Genomic DNA, 16,700 nt, shown 5'->3' with positions numbered 1-16,700 from the left:
GCCACCAGACAAGGAGGAAGGTTCGAAAATGAGAATTTCCTAAAAAGTTGGTGGGAGTATAGATTGGAACAGAGTGTAAAATTGGAAGACAATCTGGCAATATCTATAGCAAAAGCATTAAAATATGCATGAAATATGCATATCCTTTAATGAGAAATTCCATGTGCAGGAAGGAGGGGCGTATGCAAGCTAGCCATTAAAATAGACAATAGGACTTTTCTGAAAGCCTGTGGGGAAGAAACCCAAAACTACCATCACTCCCTCCTCCTCCCAGGCCCGGAGTCTGAAGGCCACACCGAATGACGCGGAGGAGTCTTCAAGGAGGTCAATTTTGCGTGATCAGCGGAGTTCCCTGGGCTTGGTCCTGGGGACCTTACAAAGCAAAGTTGGGTGCCATTTCATAACAGTAAAGTTCTGAGAACTGTAATATCTTATTAAGAGGCATGTCCACTTGCGTGGCTCCTCTGACCCTATAGAAAACGGAGGTAAAAGCTACAGCTCCCAATGAGCAGCCCTCCAGATGTAGCATCATGAAGACAGAGACCTAAAGTAGGTCAGGCAAGCGCTCAGCACCGCGGTGAGCTGACTTTTCATTAGACCAAAAATGACCTGGATATTTAAAACTGATCAACTCAACTAGCCTGTGTGCTGGGGGCTGCTTTTTCTTCAACGGCGAAATTACAAAGACAGCACAGAGTTCCCAGACACCCCTCACTCAGTTTCCCCGATGTTAAGAGCTTACGTGATCTGGGGACATTCATCACAACTAAGGAACCAACTCTGGTACGTGACCATCAACCAACGTGCGCAGTTTATTCAGATTCCACTAGTTTTTCCCTTGTGTCTTTTGGGTTCCAGGAACGCATCCAGGATATTGTGTTACCATTCAGTCCCCGGCGTCTCCCTAGCCTCTTCATGTCTATGGCAGTTTTCCAGACGTTCCTTGCCCCCGATGACCTTGACAGCTTTGAAGAGCACCAATCAGGGATTTTGGAGAGTGCCCACCCCACCCCTGCCTGGGAGACAGAACTATCGCCTGATGTTTTTCCTGTGATCCGTCACGAGTTATGGACTTGGGGGCCAGTTGGGGGGAAACCACAGAGGTGAACTGTCAGGTTCATGACAGCCTATCAAAGGTGCCTGCTGGCAACCTCTAATCATGGAAGTTAGCTTTGAGCACCTGGCCAAGGTGAGGGGTGCCAGGTTTTCCCACTATGAACCTCCTCTTCTGCTCCCTTCCATGCTCACTCAGTGGAATCAAGTCATTCAATGCAGCCACTCGGGGTGGGGAGTTAAGCTCCAAATCCTGGAGGGGATGATTATCTCCCTAAATTGTCCGGAATTCTTTCCAATGGGAGATTAGTCTCTACGCCCATGGTGGACTCACAGAATCATACTTTACGTTTTGGGTTATAACTCAACACTGTTATTTATTTTGCTCCTCAAACTGTTCCAGTTTTGGCCACTGGGAACAATTTCAGGTCAGCTCTTGTGTCTCTTTGTCATACCCTAGTGTTTTGTTTTCTGAGTATCTCCTTACCTTCCACTTCTCCCTATTTTTCCACCAAAATGCCTTACTAAGAAACGGGCCGTCCATCATGGGTGCAATTCTTTCTGTCCCCTCCCACCAAAACTCCTGGCCACCAGTATCTCGGAATGTGAAGTCACTGGCAGTGTAATTCGTTAAAATGAGATCCCACTGGAGGAAGGCAGGCCCCTCTGCCGCTAAGACCAGTGTCCTTATACAAAGGGGAAATCTGGCACCAGGAAAGCATCAGGGGAAGATGACGGCAGGGACCGAGGTTCTACAACCCAAGGAATGCCAAAGAATGCCAGCGACCATCGGACACTAGGCCTGGCACCGATTTTCCCTCAGCCTCAGAAGGAGGCAATCCTGCTGACTTCCGGACATCCAAAAGTGTGAGAAAATAAACTTCTGCTAAGCCACTCAGTTCTGGGGTGCTGGGGTGGCTGAGTGAGCAAAGCATCTGCCTTCAGCTCAGGTCATGATCCCGGGGTCTTGGGATCGAGCCCCCACACCAGGCTCCCTGCTCAGCAGGGAGTCTGCTTCTCCCTCTCCCTCTGCTCCTCCTCCTGCCCCTGCTCTCTCTCTCTTAAAAAAAAAAAACTTAAAAAGTAACTTTTTTAATTATATAAAAGAAAAAGTCACTCGGTTCTTACTCTTTTATAGCTAATGTCACTGAGCTCTGCATTTCCATCAAAAACAATTCACAGTTGGGGTGTCAAAAGAGGCAGGTACAGAGGAAAAGCCTAACACACATCCAGAAGGGTACACTGGAACAGGAGGCCTGAGTCCACGAGCTACAATGTTCAGCACTGTATCTGGCCCTGAACAACGTCTGGGGCAGTGTTGTCGGATACCTCATTGTCCCTGCAGTGCTCAGGCACCCTCAGCTCGGTGTGGAGCTACTCGCCAGGCACACCTGCAAGCACGAGCAATAACCACCCACCCAGAACAATCCACATCACGCTAAGTAAGCACCAGCCCCGCCAACGCCAAGCACTTCCCAGGTGTCCCACTCGGATGACGAGTGATTTCCCACCTCACAGAGGACCTGCTAGATACTGTCAAGTCGGCATTTCTGGTCCTTGTTTAATGACGTGCTTTGTCCCACGTCCATCCTCCCCAAGTCCCATCAACAAGTGGCCCCGGGGCCTGGACTTGAACCAGATACCATGTCACTGTAAGCTATCCAAATACTGTATGGTCATCCACTCGCTAGGACCCTAAACACACATACCAGACGACCCTGGAGCAAAACCTGAGCTCCAAGACAAAGGGATAGCCGTCCCCAGGACATAGAAATGACTTGTCCCCAGACTGAAGACACGGAAGCAGCCGGCTAGCTAGAATCTGATCCATCGTCTCACCCCACATCCAGTGACCTTTACGGAGGTGAAATCTGAGTGCCCCCAGGGGTAGATGCAGAAACTTTTTTTTTTCTTCTGTCACCTGGGAGAAGAGGAACTGGAGGTGACAGAGCAGGATCTGAAGTCGTCCACTGGAAATTACTTTCATCACACAAGCTCTGGTTTGCATTTTTATGCCAATGTTAAAAAACCAAATGAAGTCATTAAGCTTAGGCCAGCTCGGAAAGCCTCTGCCTGAGTATGCAACCCCCAGAGCTCTGCCGTAATCCTTCAAATTATTAAATAATTACTGTGTTTCCCTTGGGGTCGCATTTGGCAACAAAGTACTGTCTAAATGAACCAATGATAGGACCCAGTGAATAACACTTATGTTCTTAACTTCCTAGGAACAAAAGGCTAAGAAATACTTCCAAGATACAAACTGGGGAGGAGAGTGAGGGTTTTCTGTGGGGTCTGGAGGATGGGGGAATGGAGAATGACTAAGAAACCGGAGAATCTGGGGAAAATCCCAATAATGAGGGTCGCCTTCCCCACCAATGTTGGAGATCAGCAATTCTCCCACCCCAGTTCCCTTCCATCTCAGGAGGAGCTACAGCCACAAGAAGAAAACCAAGCATATGGCTCTGTCCTTCCGGACATTTCTACGATGTTGGCTGGCTTGCTCTGGAAAATCCCACTTCATCTCCTACAGCTATATGACCTCAAGTTGTCATTTCCAATAGAGTATGCTTGCGCTGATTTTTATGAACACAGACAAAAGCTGCTACAACCTTTTTTTTTCCCTCCCCCAAATCTTTCAAACCAACTGTAGTCGCTATGTAGGGTTATTTGTTTCTAAGGCAACAGCGTATATCTAAGTACTAATGGCCTGTCCTTTTGCCAGGCAACAAACAGCCTTGTGATGCAACTGCACCTGTCTCGGCTACGCGTTGCTATGGAGATGCTCCAGTTGCTATGGCTACCATCACGCTAATCGCCTAGCAAAGGCAGACATACAGCAGTCTTCTCCGAGAGCCCAGCTGTTCTTGCGCGTCTCCTGCAGAAGACTGATTGTCTAGGGCCTGTGACGGAATGCTTCTCAACCAAGACGCACAAGAACTTCATTAATGTGCTTGCAGCAGATCACTTTGTGCTCCCGTCTGCACAGCAAACGCCAGACAAGGGAAAGAATCTGCAAAGAAGTGGACCATAAAACTACTGAAACCTACGAACCCATGCCATCCCTCACTCACAGAAACGCGTAGCTCAAGGATAAGGTCTCTCAACTGGGTGCTTATGATAGAAACACGTGCTTACATTAAAAAATATATATATATATATATAGTTTTCCAGGAGGGAGGAATATATTTCCAACTCTAGCGCTATGGGCAATAAAATCAATTTTAAGATTTGTATCTGTGTTAATACCGTGGCTACTTTTTGTCGACGCTAACATTAACACCTCCTTTTTCATTTATTTATTTATTTATTTATTTATTTATTTATTTTTTAAGGGACAAGCTTCCCACTCTCTCCTCCAATTACATTTTGGAAAAATGACACCCGTGACCTCACTGTCTCGACAAACAAATGGGCATGTGGGGGGGAATGAAAGCTTCCATTGTCCTCTGCTATTCTCCTTGAGGAGGCAAACACCAAGTAACCACAACAAATGATCGCTGTGGAGCAGCGTCCACATGGAGACCAGGAATGACAACAGCCGAGTGAGTCCTTGGGTGAACACCTGTAAGACGCCCGCAGTCAGAGGCTGGGACGAGGGAAGCGCTTACCTGACTCATCCCTGTACTTCTGTCCCAACAAACCGTGACACACGGAGATGTTAAAGCTGTCACCTTTTCTGGGTAAATGTTTCTACCCAGGAAGACAGTATTTCGCCCACTGGGAAGCCTTCTGAGCACGTTCCTCTGCAGCAGCAAGAAGCGGTAAGCTTTGCGGGAAACACGACACTGCGTACGCCGCTGATAGTGCCTGACTTCTTTCTCATTTACCTGCAGTTATTTTTTGTATCATACAGCCTCTTAAATTAGTTTCAGTGCCCGTCTCTGCCAAAATAATGCAACTTCAGTAGAGCAAAAGAAAAAAAAAAAAGTCTGAATTGCTTACCTTTGATATGCCTGAGGAGAGGCAGGAGGTGTATTGAACACGTGTGAGTATGGGTGGTAGGGTGTCTTTTTCAAAGCCTGAATTAGATTTTGTCTATACTCTGGGTCTATGCACCACAATGACCCTTTCCCAATGCTCTGCAAAGAAAAGGAAAACATAAAAATGATTAACAAAGCAACATTCAGTGCTCCGCAGTATGTAGATGAATAGCAATTACCACACTTACTTATTTTGAAAAGCCTCTCACTTATGCGTCCTCGTCTGCCAGCCAGAAATACGTAATATTGGACACTGACCGGACGGCACCAAAAAATGCACTTTGGTCCTACCTGGATTAAGTGCGGCACACGAAAGGAGCATGCTTTTCCCAGGGGACGCGGTACAATAATAGTGTAAATTTTCACATCCCAGCGGCCCCCCAAACTCAGATCCCTGTATTATTTTTCAGTGTCAACTCTGAAGGATGTACGTATCCCCCCTTCTGAAAAACGTGTTCTAAATTTGTCAGATTTCAAATGGGGAAAGAGAAAGAGGGCAGGGTACCCCAAACTCCCATCGCCGCTGCAAAAAATTTGAGAGTTGTGTTTTTAAACCATCTTTTTTCCGTACCACTTTGCAAGAAACGGAAAAGTAATCTGCTTGTTTTTTCCTACTTACTCACAAAAGAATGACATTTAAGCTTCAAATGGATTTCTGTAATTACCTTCCCCAAGAAACAAAAGAACTCGGGGTGGGGGGGGTGCCCGCACAGGGAGCCAGAAGCCAATATTTATTTTCTGAATGTCTAAGTTCACATATTCTGCCCCCAGCCTAAAGGAGTTGGATTTTTATAAGTCAAACTTTAAAAAGCAAATTTTCTGAAACTAGTTCTGTGGAAAGACTTGCTTCTGAGGCCCACTTTTGGTCTGTGGGCCACATTTTTATTTAAAAAAAAAAAAAAAAAAGGTCAGTCCTTCTGTGAGGCCCACTGACCTGGCAGCAGGCCGATGGGCAGTCACTATTCTGAGTGCACGCTTTCAAGTGACTGAATGTACCCAAGCTGTTTGATAAGGTCGTTTGTAAATATTTACTGATTTAGAGAGAAAAGAAGTCAAATTACATAAACCCACACCCACCCCATGCTGGCAGCCAAGGGACTGACTCTCTCCTTTTCAGAACTACTGTAAGACAGAAACAATAGTACTGCTGAACTCTTAGAGGGGGGAAAATGTCCCAAGAAAATCCCTTAGAAGGGGGGGGGGAGTTATTCCTAAAATCTTTAAAGAGGATTTTAAAAAATTTGTATTTCAGTCATGAGTTCACCCAGCAGTTGACTTACAAACTGATTCACAGAACCCATTAAAATTCTTCACTATCACACCAGATTGGGGTGGGGGTGGGGGACCAGAATTAACTCTTTCTGGTGCGCTGAGAAGAGAGAATTGCTCCAAAAGCCAAGATCAGTGGCTGGGACGTCTGAGGCACCCCAGCCTCCACCGCCCCCCCGACCCCCACCCCCTGGGGCTGGGGGGGCAGGCACAGAGGCCTGAGCCCAAACACCGGTAACCAGTCAGGCTGACCCGCGTAAGCAGAACACCAGCGTTCCAGTTTAACCAGCTGGATGTGTAAAGACATGAAAAATGTCCACTTTGAAAAAATCCAACGTCCTTATGTGGCCTTTCCTTTCACGCATACATTTTCAAGCCCAGAATAGTTGAGGGGCACTGATGACGCTCTCCCAGTAAAGCAGGAGGGCCACTGAAGGAGCTGCGGGGACCCACCTCTTCTTTCCTTTGGGAAATAGATGCAAAACGCACTTTCTAGAAGAGGTATGAGTAAGGATGGGGGAGACCAGCAATCACCAAATCCAGACAATATAAAACAAACCACAAAAGCTGGTAACTCAGGGTAGAGGTGGGGGTTATCCTAGGCCTGACTCCACCAAGGGTTCCCTGTGGTGCCCTTCGGATCTACTTGAACACAAGGCCTCTAAACCAGCTACCTGGAGCGCCAGGGCCCACAAGCCACCCAAACATTTCTGCAAGGAGATTATCTCAGTTCTGGGAACCTAAGAGCTTTGTTTTCAAGGCGGCTTTCAGGGTGGGGCCGTTTAATCTTACAGGGAATAAAAATATGACAAAGACATGAAGGATAATTGACCCTCTTAGGCAAATAACAGTAAGCAGAGAATGTGGTTTCTCTTAATCCTGGCCTAAGTATCTTTTTTTTTTAATTATTATACTGCATTACTATTTATGAACTAAGTGGGAAAAAACCACAGGGGCGGGGAGGGAAGGGTTGCAACCTAACTGATACAGGTGCAAGAGGTAGGGGTGGGGGTTACAGGAAGGACCAGGAATTCTGGAGCCATCCAGACGTTTCCTAGGGCAAATCATGGTCTTCACAAAGTCTTGGCTTCCCCATTGGCAAAATAAAGACCCCCTCAGGGATGGGTGTGGGCCCCAGCAACAGCATGAAGTCACACAGTTGTAACAGGCACCATGCCTACAAGTACTCAGTGATGCTGGATGACGTCATGAACATATTCTTTCTGACAGAAGAAAGGGAGCCAAGCTGGCCATCCAATGCCTTTCAGTTGTCTGAGACTCTTGATTTCGGCTCAGGTCATGATCTTGGGGATGTGGAATGGAGCTCAGCATAGGGCTCACATGCTGGGGGGGTGGGATCTGCTTGGAATTCTCTCTCCCTCTCCCTGCCTCGCTTTCAAAAATAAATAAATAAATAAAACAAAATCCTTAGAAAGCAATCAATCAAATCTGATTTTCCCAAAGCTGTCCATCATAAAAGCAGCATCAAGTTCCGAGCATGGCCGTGGGAGGAGTCTCCGGCAAACCCACAGGTACTGTCGGTCCTGGCTTAGCAAATCCAGCGTGGAGAACCTTTCTGCTTTATTTCCGTGAGTGTCCCCTCTGTGGCTCCATCAGTTAAGTGTCTGCCTTCAGCTCAGGTCATGATCCTGGAGTCCTGGGATCAAGTCCTGCATTAGGCTCCCTGCTCAGTGGGGAGTCTGTATTTCCCTCTCCCTCTGCCCGTCACCCTGCTTGCACTTTCTTACAAATAAAATCTTAAAAAATAGGGGCGCCTGGGTGGCTCAGTGGGTTAAATCCTCTGCCTTCTGCTCAGGTCATGATCCCAGGGTCCTGGGATGGAGCCCCGCATTGGGCCCTCTGCTCGGCGGGGAGCCTGCTTCCTCCCCTCTCTCTCTCTGCCTGCCTCTCTGCCTACTTGTGATCTCTGTCTGTCAAATAAATAAAAAAAATCTTTTAAAAAAAAATCTTAAAAAATAAAAATAAAAAATAAATCTCATACTTAAAATTTCCAAAGAGAGAAAAAAAACACAAAAAGCATCTTCAGGACACACCTCCAGGGACACTGTCACCTGCATACCCCCTCCAATGACAATATATATAGAGCTTGAAAGGAACAGGAAGAGCCTGGCCATGGCATCTCACCTCCAAGTGTCCTCCTTGGTCTCATGGAACACCACAGAAGCGTAAAAAGGTCGACTTGAAAAAATTTTTAATGGAAATAAGTACAGAGAGAATGCGCAAGTTTCTTAGGACAGGAAAAATTACATTTAATGCCCTTAACCGGGGAAAGGCAGCTGTAATTTGATTATAGTTGTGTAATAAGTTTAGAGTCAGAGCTTTTATAGAAATTTCTGCATCTCATCTGAAGAATAGGGTCTTTTTTTCCTTCTGTGACAACTGTGGGAGGGCCACACATCATTAAATGCTAAGGAATTCAAAATAATAAGAAAAGAAAGATCTTCATTCAGAGATACATTTTTGTGTATAGATATTCTTTAAGATGACATTTATACATACACATGTATATAAAGATGAAAATGTGTCTCTGAATGGAAATCTTTCACACACACACACATATAGCTTGAAAAAAAAAAAAAACCAATGTGAAAAGGAGAGGGCTGAAATAAGTTGAGTAAGAAGATAAGGATGAGACCAAGTTTTGTGTTTTAATTAAAAAGCACCTGGGGAATAGCAGCCAGCTCCTCGTTAGCAATAAAAAACATCAGGACACAAGAGGAAGCCTATGTTGTAGAAAGAACTGATTAGTTGGAAAGGTTGAGAAAAAAAAAACAAAAACCGGAGATAAATCAACTAAATGAAGTCTTACATCTAACTTGTATCGATAACATTTTTTCCTGAGATGGTTCTAGCGACCCGTGACTCTCTCCCATCCCCTCATGTAGAGTATGTCGTCTGTCAGCCAGCCGTCCATAGGGGTCTTCAGGGGCAGGGCAGGAGGACTCTACATTAGGTTGTGAATTTCTGAGGATGAGTACCAAATTCTATAGACGATTTTCAAACTGTGTCCTCTCACATTCATGGGTCATGGAGTCAGTCTCATGGGCACAACCGGCTTGGTTTTCACAGCACAGAACAGAATCCCACAGACTAGGACACACAACATCCAGGGTAGAGTGGCATTCCGTGAAACGTGCGCGTGTGGACACGTACACAGGCTCATGCTGGATCATGAGGAAACATACACTTTGTCTGTGGATTCTGGGTCCAAGACGTGTAGTATATGCTGCTCTAGGACAATGGTTTTCTTTTCTTCCTCCCATTGTCACCCCTTCTGACGTGTAAAGCCCACTTCCAGCAGTGACAGAAGAGTCACCAGGATACCCCTGGCAGGGGAAGAACCCCGTGGGGAAGGCGGATGAGGCAGGACCCAGGTCAAAATGGAATGGGGATCTGGGTATATGTTCTCGGTGCATCATTGGAAATGATTCTTCTCGATGGTTCTGATCTGCCATCTCGGGAGGGCGCTTCCAACACCACCTACCCTTGTTCCTTCCCTCCTCCATATGGTCCCCGAGACATGCCAGGCACCATGGGGGTGACGCTAGTGAATACAGAACAACACAAAAAGACACTGCTCTCTTGAAGCTTGGATTCCAGAGGGGGAAGAAGACAGCAAGGAAGTACGCGAAGAAATAAATAAGCAGGATCGTACAGACTGGAGTGCCTGCCGTGAAGGAAATAATGAGCAACAAGTCAGAAGGCAGGGACCTGCCGCCATAGGAATAAACGGGTTGGAAGAGGCAAGAGGACCTGCAGAGGTCGTTGTGACTGATGCCACCGTCCAGGCGTGAGGGGACCGGTAGCAGCTGGGAGGAGGAGGAGGAAGGGCAGTTTCCGGATGTATTTTGAACCAAATGGACCTGGCAATGGACTGGAAGTAACAGATAAAGAAGAAAGATGAAGGACGGCTTGGTTTGAGCAACTAACTCGGTCAAAGACGGCGCGGGGTGGGGGGTTCAGTGCTCATCTGAACGTATAACCCTCGAGATGTCTCTGAATTAAGAACTGCTGATCAAGGGACTTGAACGACCTTGCTGGACATACGCCCCCTCTTCCCTCCACGGTAGGTTCGCTGACCCCCACCTTGTCTAGCAGAAGCTCGGGAATGCAGAAAGGTAGATGTGAGGTGGGCTGGCGTTGAGGTTCACCATCAACTGATTGTTCGACCGGGGGGGGGGGGGGTGGGGGGGTGGGGGTTGGTAAACCTCTTAAAGGGTCCGAGTAAATATTTTAGTCATTGGAGACCATCCGGTCTCTGCTGAAAAGCAGCCACAGGCATGAAGGACAGATATGCTGTGCTTCTGGAGTATCTGATTTACAAAAACAGAGCCCGTTGTTTACCACTCCCCTGCCCCACAGCTCTATACCTGAACCTGGGGTTTGGACTCAAAGCTCCTGCAGTTCTGGGAACCCAACACCAGGCACAGGGTCTCCAGGAGCTAAGAGAGCTGGGCTGGTTGTGTGGGACTAGACCGGGGCGGGGGGGGGGGGGGGGGGGGCTATGATGATGACCTAAGTCAAGTGCTTCAAGGCACAAAAGCGGGAGGAGGAGGTACAGATGGGATGAGGAAGCCCATCAGTATTAAGAACACACACCTCGGGATGCCTGGGTGGCTCAGTGGGTTAAGTCTCTGCCTTCAGCTCAGGTCATGATCTCTGGGTCCTGGGATCGGTCCCGCATCAAGCTCTCTGCTCAGCGGGAGGCCTGCTTCCCCTCTCTCTCTGCCTGCCTCTCTGCCTACTTGTGAACTCTCTGTCAAATAAATCAATAAAAATCTTTAAAAAAACAGAAACAAAAACACACACTTCTGAGCTGCACCTCACTAGGTGGGTCTCTGGGTCTCAATTTTGTCCTCTATCAATGAGGTGGTCAGACAAAATCATCCCACAGACTAAATCAAACCATACACTTTGAGAATGTGCTGCTATAGATTCATCAATGTATGCGGGCCTTCATCGCTCCCTCGCCTTCCCAGTGTCCCACTCACTGTGCATCAGAAGATGGGGTAGGATGACTTTTTCATCAACCCGCGACTCTGACCCAATATACAGAAGGTCTTCCCAGGATCTGGAGGGCGGGCTTACAATCTTCTAGGAAGAGAGAGCTCCTGCTACAGCCTCCCACCGGCTGGTCCCAGGGTGCAAGAACACTTCCCAGCCCCCACCCCGCCAGCTCCTCCCCTACTGTGGCGCTGGCTCCTACTCAGGCTCCCCAGGGCCAAGCTGACCTAAAGGAAGAAGAGAGGGAAGGTGGCAGGGAGGGCCGGGGGCTGGGGGAGGGGCTGGCAGGTGCTGATACCCCAACAGTGGCAGGTTCCATCCTTCGCCAGAAAACCCATCCTCGGCGCCCCCAGACCGGGCTGAATTGGGACTTCGACAGTTCACAAACCCATTCGAACTTCCCTGGGCTGAACCAAGAATGCCCCTTGGGTCTCATTCTGAAAGTCACTTAACACTTGTTGCCATGACACACCACGACAGTGAGACGGGGTCCACCTTTTCGGGCACAGGACCTCCAGAGGAAGGCAAACAATGAAAGACTCTGTAAGCTGACCAAAGGGCTATGGAACTGCAGAGGAGGACAGAGATGAACCATACAGGGGAGGAAGGTGTGAACACTGTACACTCTCACACACACACACACGGTCCTCAGCCAACCCATCCTTCGGACCCACTCAATGCCCACACCCCCTGTGCAGGGCAGCTCCCCGCTGGAACGGGCAAGCTCTTAAAGACAGGTCTCACCGCCCCCTCTCCCCTTCCCACCCATCCCCCAACATGGTCTCACTCCCTTGCGTTCGTGCTTCCCGGGGCTGTCAAGACAATGAAAGGCAACTACGCCCAGGTGCCCATGAGAGGGGCCAGAAGCAATGCCAGGGCTTTCTTGGGGAGCGTTCCAGAATGCATCCCACACATGGCCCCCAAGCAACAAAGGGATCGAGCTATGTGGTTCTGGTCTACACTGCTACCCTGCTGTGACGTGGTTCTGGGTAGCAGTGTAGACTGCTATCCTGCTGTTACTAGAAATAAAGCACTTCTCCCAGCCTGGCAGCTTCTTCACCTCTGTATTAGACGTCATACTATCTTTTCTGAGTCATGTCGGGCTTACATGTGGTCATGCACAGAATGGCCCTAACACAGTACTGAGCACATAAAAGGCAGTTAATTCAATGCTCCTCTCTGTCAAAGGAAGTCACAGGAGAAGCTGGGACATGCTAGAAAAAAGAAAAAAAGAGAGAGAGGGAACAGAGAAAAGTTATGCTAACAAATGACCATGACCTCGTACCCCTCCAAAATGCTTGGCAAGTGAGTGATTCCTAAAGGCCCTTTTTGTTCTAAAGGTCTGTCATTTATAATGTAAAGACATCAAGGGGGATTTTTGAATTTTAAATATTAAGAAAATGATCTGAGGAACTAGCCAAGTACATGAAAGAGAGAGAGGAGGAGAGAGAACAAAACTGATCACAACGAATTTTTATCTAGACAGATCATTGTTCATTTCCCACAACAAAACAGACAATTACTCCAGAAGAAAGATTTTAAAAAAAGAAGTCACGTCAGACACTTGAATTTCCCTAACAACTTTGCAGTGCGGCGCTGTTTTTAATGTCCCTCTGTGCTCTCCTCGTTCTGCTTTCCTTTTTTTCTCCCCCAAAAGGAGGGGAAACGAAAAAAAAAAAAAGAAAGAAAGAAATTATACTGGCCCAGACAGAAGTTTCACTCAAGACCCCAGCCTGTGTGCCTCAGTTTCTCTCCATCCTGCGGGAGTGGGGGAGTCCCCTGCAGGCAGGGAGGACCAGGCCAGCCCGTTGAGATCAGGAGCTGGAAACGGAGCCCCCGCTGATCACAGCCACTGGACAAGGCGTCCTCTGAATATCAGATACGGAAGTCACCCCCAATTCTGCAACCGTCTTGCTGTAATTTTATAGACATGTTCCAAAAGATGGAAAGCATGATCAAGACGTCACCTGCACAATATTCAGAGAGGTGAGCCATGTGGCGGTTTTGGCGCCCCACACCTCTGTCAGGGGCACACCTCGGTTATCTCGTAACCTCCCCCCCCCCGGGTTCTTTCATGAGCATCTGCAGATCTGGGGGCCAAGGAATGCAGCAGGGACAGGTGGGCAAGGACACAGGGCACAGGTTCAATGCTTCGTCTGCAGTGGCGGCACTGGGCAGGCTCTGTGTGTGTTAGTCACTGCAGGAAGCTCAATCCTGTCCTTGCATTCACACCGAAATAAAACCAAAATCAACCCAACATTTGCCTTAAAACCAAATTAATCTCCAGGAAAAACCAGGTGCGGTCAAGGGGGTAAACACTGAGAAAGGAACCCCGTTCGTCAGTTTCCCAGGAGTCCGCTTTGCAAGAATCCCTCTTCGGTTCACTCACGACCTGGGCATTACTATTCAATGATCTCCACCAGCCATCAGGCTGGCTTTCCTGGGGCGGGGCTGGGGGCAAACCTGGCGAGGGTCCATGCACGAAGGCAGGCAGAGCCCCCACGTGTCTGGGTTGAAATGAGTTATTTCTCCTATTCTCCAGACTGCCGTTTCCCAACTGCCAAAGACAGGCGGGACCTAAGGCACTCAAATCAATCAATAATAAAATGATCAGCAAACACCTGAAATATATTTATGGATACTGTCAAACTCTACACTGGCGATCTCTAATAAAGAAAGGGGAATGCGCACCCCCACAACACCGCCACCACCTTGTGCTCTAAATCAGAAGGCCGAACAATTAGCATCTGCAGAATCACCGCTTTATCCAACTCAATCTTCCAAATCCATTTCACCCATCTCCTCTGGGGACAATTAGCAGCTAAGGGTTAACTCTTTTCCAAGATCTACAGGCTCACAGTGTTACTGTAGGCTGAAAAGGAGTATGGGCACAGAGAGGTTTAGAAAACTTTCAAGCACTTGCAAAACACACAGGAGGTATAAGAAGCTGGTTGCTGGACAGCTTCAATGATAGCCAGGCTCCACCACTTCAAAGAGGTGAATTCAGATGAATTCCAGATATCGTGTGCCCCCCCCACAATAGATGGATAAGTAAATTCTTCATGACCGCTAACAACTTTATTACAGAAACAAAGATATGCAAATGTAGGTTTTATATGTCATCTGGTATGAAACAAGAATGTGCAGTGGTGTGATAAAATGGTCCAAGATGTGGATATATTCCTTTTTATAATTTTTTAATAACAGTTGTTTGTACCGGAGACGCGATCTTAAAATAAAAACTGCGTAAGCAAATTACAAAGAGGACACGTGATAGAATAAAAGACATATATTAGATTGTCTTTTCATGCTTTTTATTTTTTTTTTAAAGTTTAAAAGGCAAACTCACTTCAAGCCAATAGATACGAAGGGAGGTAAACTTACCATTCATTGCACTGACAGAAATAGAAACTCAGTTATTTTTAAAAAGTTCAAGACCCAGGGGCACCTGGGTGGCTCAGTCGGTTGAGTGTCCGACTCTTGATTTTGGCTCAGGTCTCAGGTCATGATCTCAAGGTTGTGGAATGGAGCCCCGCACTGGGCTCCAAGCTCTGCACTCGGTCCCTCTCCCTGTACGGCTCCCTCCCCAGCTCATGTGCGCTCATGCTCTCTCTCCTTCTAATAAATAAATAAAACCTTAACAAAAAAACAAAGTGCAAGACTCAGTAAAGGACTTTTATCAACAGACAGCATGACCTGGAGAGGGAAAGAGGACAGCCAGCTCCAGCTCTGCGCTCGCGCTCTTTCCAGCACCTCTACTTTCTTTAAAGTGACTTGGATGCTGCAAAGGATAATTACCACAGTAATGTTTTATGGAGGGTAATAAAGGCACCTGTGGGTCTGACAAACAGAGACACCCTCGGCTGGATTACACCTGGCCCAGCTAGTGCCATTTTATCTGCTCGCTGTCAGTAGTCACTCATCTATTTTTAAATGTTCCAATATGATCTTATCTAACTGGCACATATAATTTGATCACCTTAGTTCCAATAACTAAATGCTGTCAAATGTACCTGGCCAGGTAAAAGTTACAGTTATGGGGTGTGTGTGTACTGGGTTTCAACCTGACAGTGATGACATTTTATCTTAAAAAAAAAAAAAAAAAAATCAGAACCCCCCCCGACCCTGACCCTGGAAAACAGGCACACTGGGTTATTGGTTTCTTGATATGTTTGCTTTGCAAAGGGGTGGTCGCTGGTCACAGGACCAATAGGTCACCAATCTCCAGCATGTTCCACACGCGCTTTGCTGGGGTTCCGGGGCCGGGAACCCAGCTTTTGGCCGCAGCATCTTGCTATAACTGACTCAGCCCACTTGGAGGGAGAAACTGCCTTTCCAGCACCTTTCAATTTCAGCACAAGTACACCAGTGGCAAAGGCGATCTTTTCAACAAATGGTGTTTGAGAACGGCTGAGGGGCTGACATTGGCTGCAAGGACAAACCTGAAAGCAGCCCCAACCCAGGTGGGAGAAATGACAAGGAGCAATCGACGCCGTAAGTGTTATGGATTCCTTTTCTGTTCTTGTAGGTGCTAATCAAGATGGGGTTGGGGTGGGCAGAGCCCAGCGGGAGTAGAGGGCTTGGGCCAAATTGGTTTGGGGTGGGGAGAGGTGTCAAGAAACCCACCGGTAAAAAGAGGTAAACCCAGATTTCTGAAAGAACTGATGCCTCCCAGGCACCCTAGGCAAAGGGCAGGGAGATGCTGGAGAGGTCCACAGGATGGAGGGGTAGAACAATCTAACCATGTGATTAGCACTAAGGGAAACATTTAAGGGAACAGAATCTACCCAAAAAGACAAGCTCACCTGGACCCTGGGAACCATGTGAAACCACAGGAAAACCGTGGCCAAGGCTGGGCCACCCGACCCGCAGCTGCCTGCAGCCAGGACACGAGGGTGTCTAAACTCTCCCCTCCTTGGCCACACACGGAGTGTCCTTGAGGCCAGTTTCAGAGTCCCGCCAGGGCAAGTCCCATTGGTCCTCCACGTCATCACCATATCTGCCTGACAAACTGTGCTCCCGTGAGGTTCTACAGAAGGTGGGAGTCGCCAGCCTCTGTAGCCACAGAGCTGCGCAGTTTCGGTGATACTCGATGTGTGTCACCCGGAGGGGCCAGTGTCCAGAAGGAGCCCTGTCCCTTCTGGGGATTCATCGGGGCTACCGGCCCCCGACTGGCACAGAGCAATAAGGGCACCTGCGTCCACACACTCCTCAGCTCGCCTGAGAATTCACTGCCACCTGAGGCACGAGACACATGGAACTGGAAGCCCGTCAGGTTAATCACTGACAACTACACGAGGCCACAGGGCAGCCAACGAGAAAGTAGGCCAAGGGTTAGGAGTTACCAGATTACGCTGCGTAAGGGGGAAATCT

General features: G+C 47.9%; 1 protein-coding gene across 10 annotated transcripts in view; it reads right to left on the bottom strand.

Annotated features, from left to right (window-relative positions):
* The window catches only part of FOXN3 (forkhead box N3), a 394,050-nt gene that overhangs the window by 162,579 nt on the left and 214,771 nt on the right, over positions 1-16,700 (bottom strand). For all 10 annotated transcript variants that reach the window (XM_032344710.1, XM_032344709.1, XM_032344713.1 and 7 more), the window contains one exon: positions 4,996-5,132. In XM_032344710.1, coding sequence (XP_032200601.1) covers positions 4,996-5,132 — 137 coding nt within the window. The remainder of the gene's footprint in view (positions 1-4,995; positions 5,133-16,700) is intronic.

The sequence above is a fragment of the Mustela erminea genome, chromosome 5 (genome assembly GCF_009829155.1).
Source record: "Mustela erminea isolate mMusErm1 chromosome 5, mMusErm1.Pri, whole genome shotgun sequence".
Classification (NCBI taxonomy): Eukaryota; Metazoa; Chordata; class Mammalia; order Carnivora; family Mustelidae; genus Mustela; species Mustela erminea.
The sequence above is the reverse complement of the archived record's forward strand: the minus strand, read 5'-3'. Positions and strand labels throughout refer to the sequence as shown.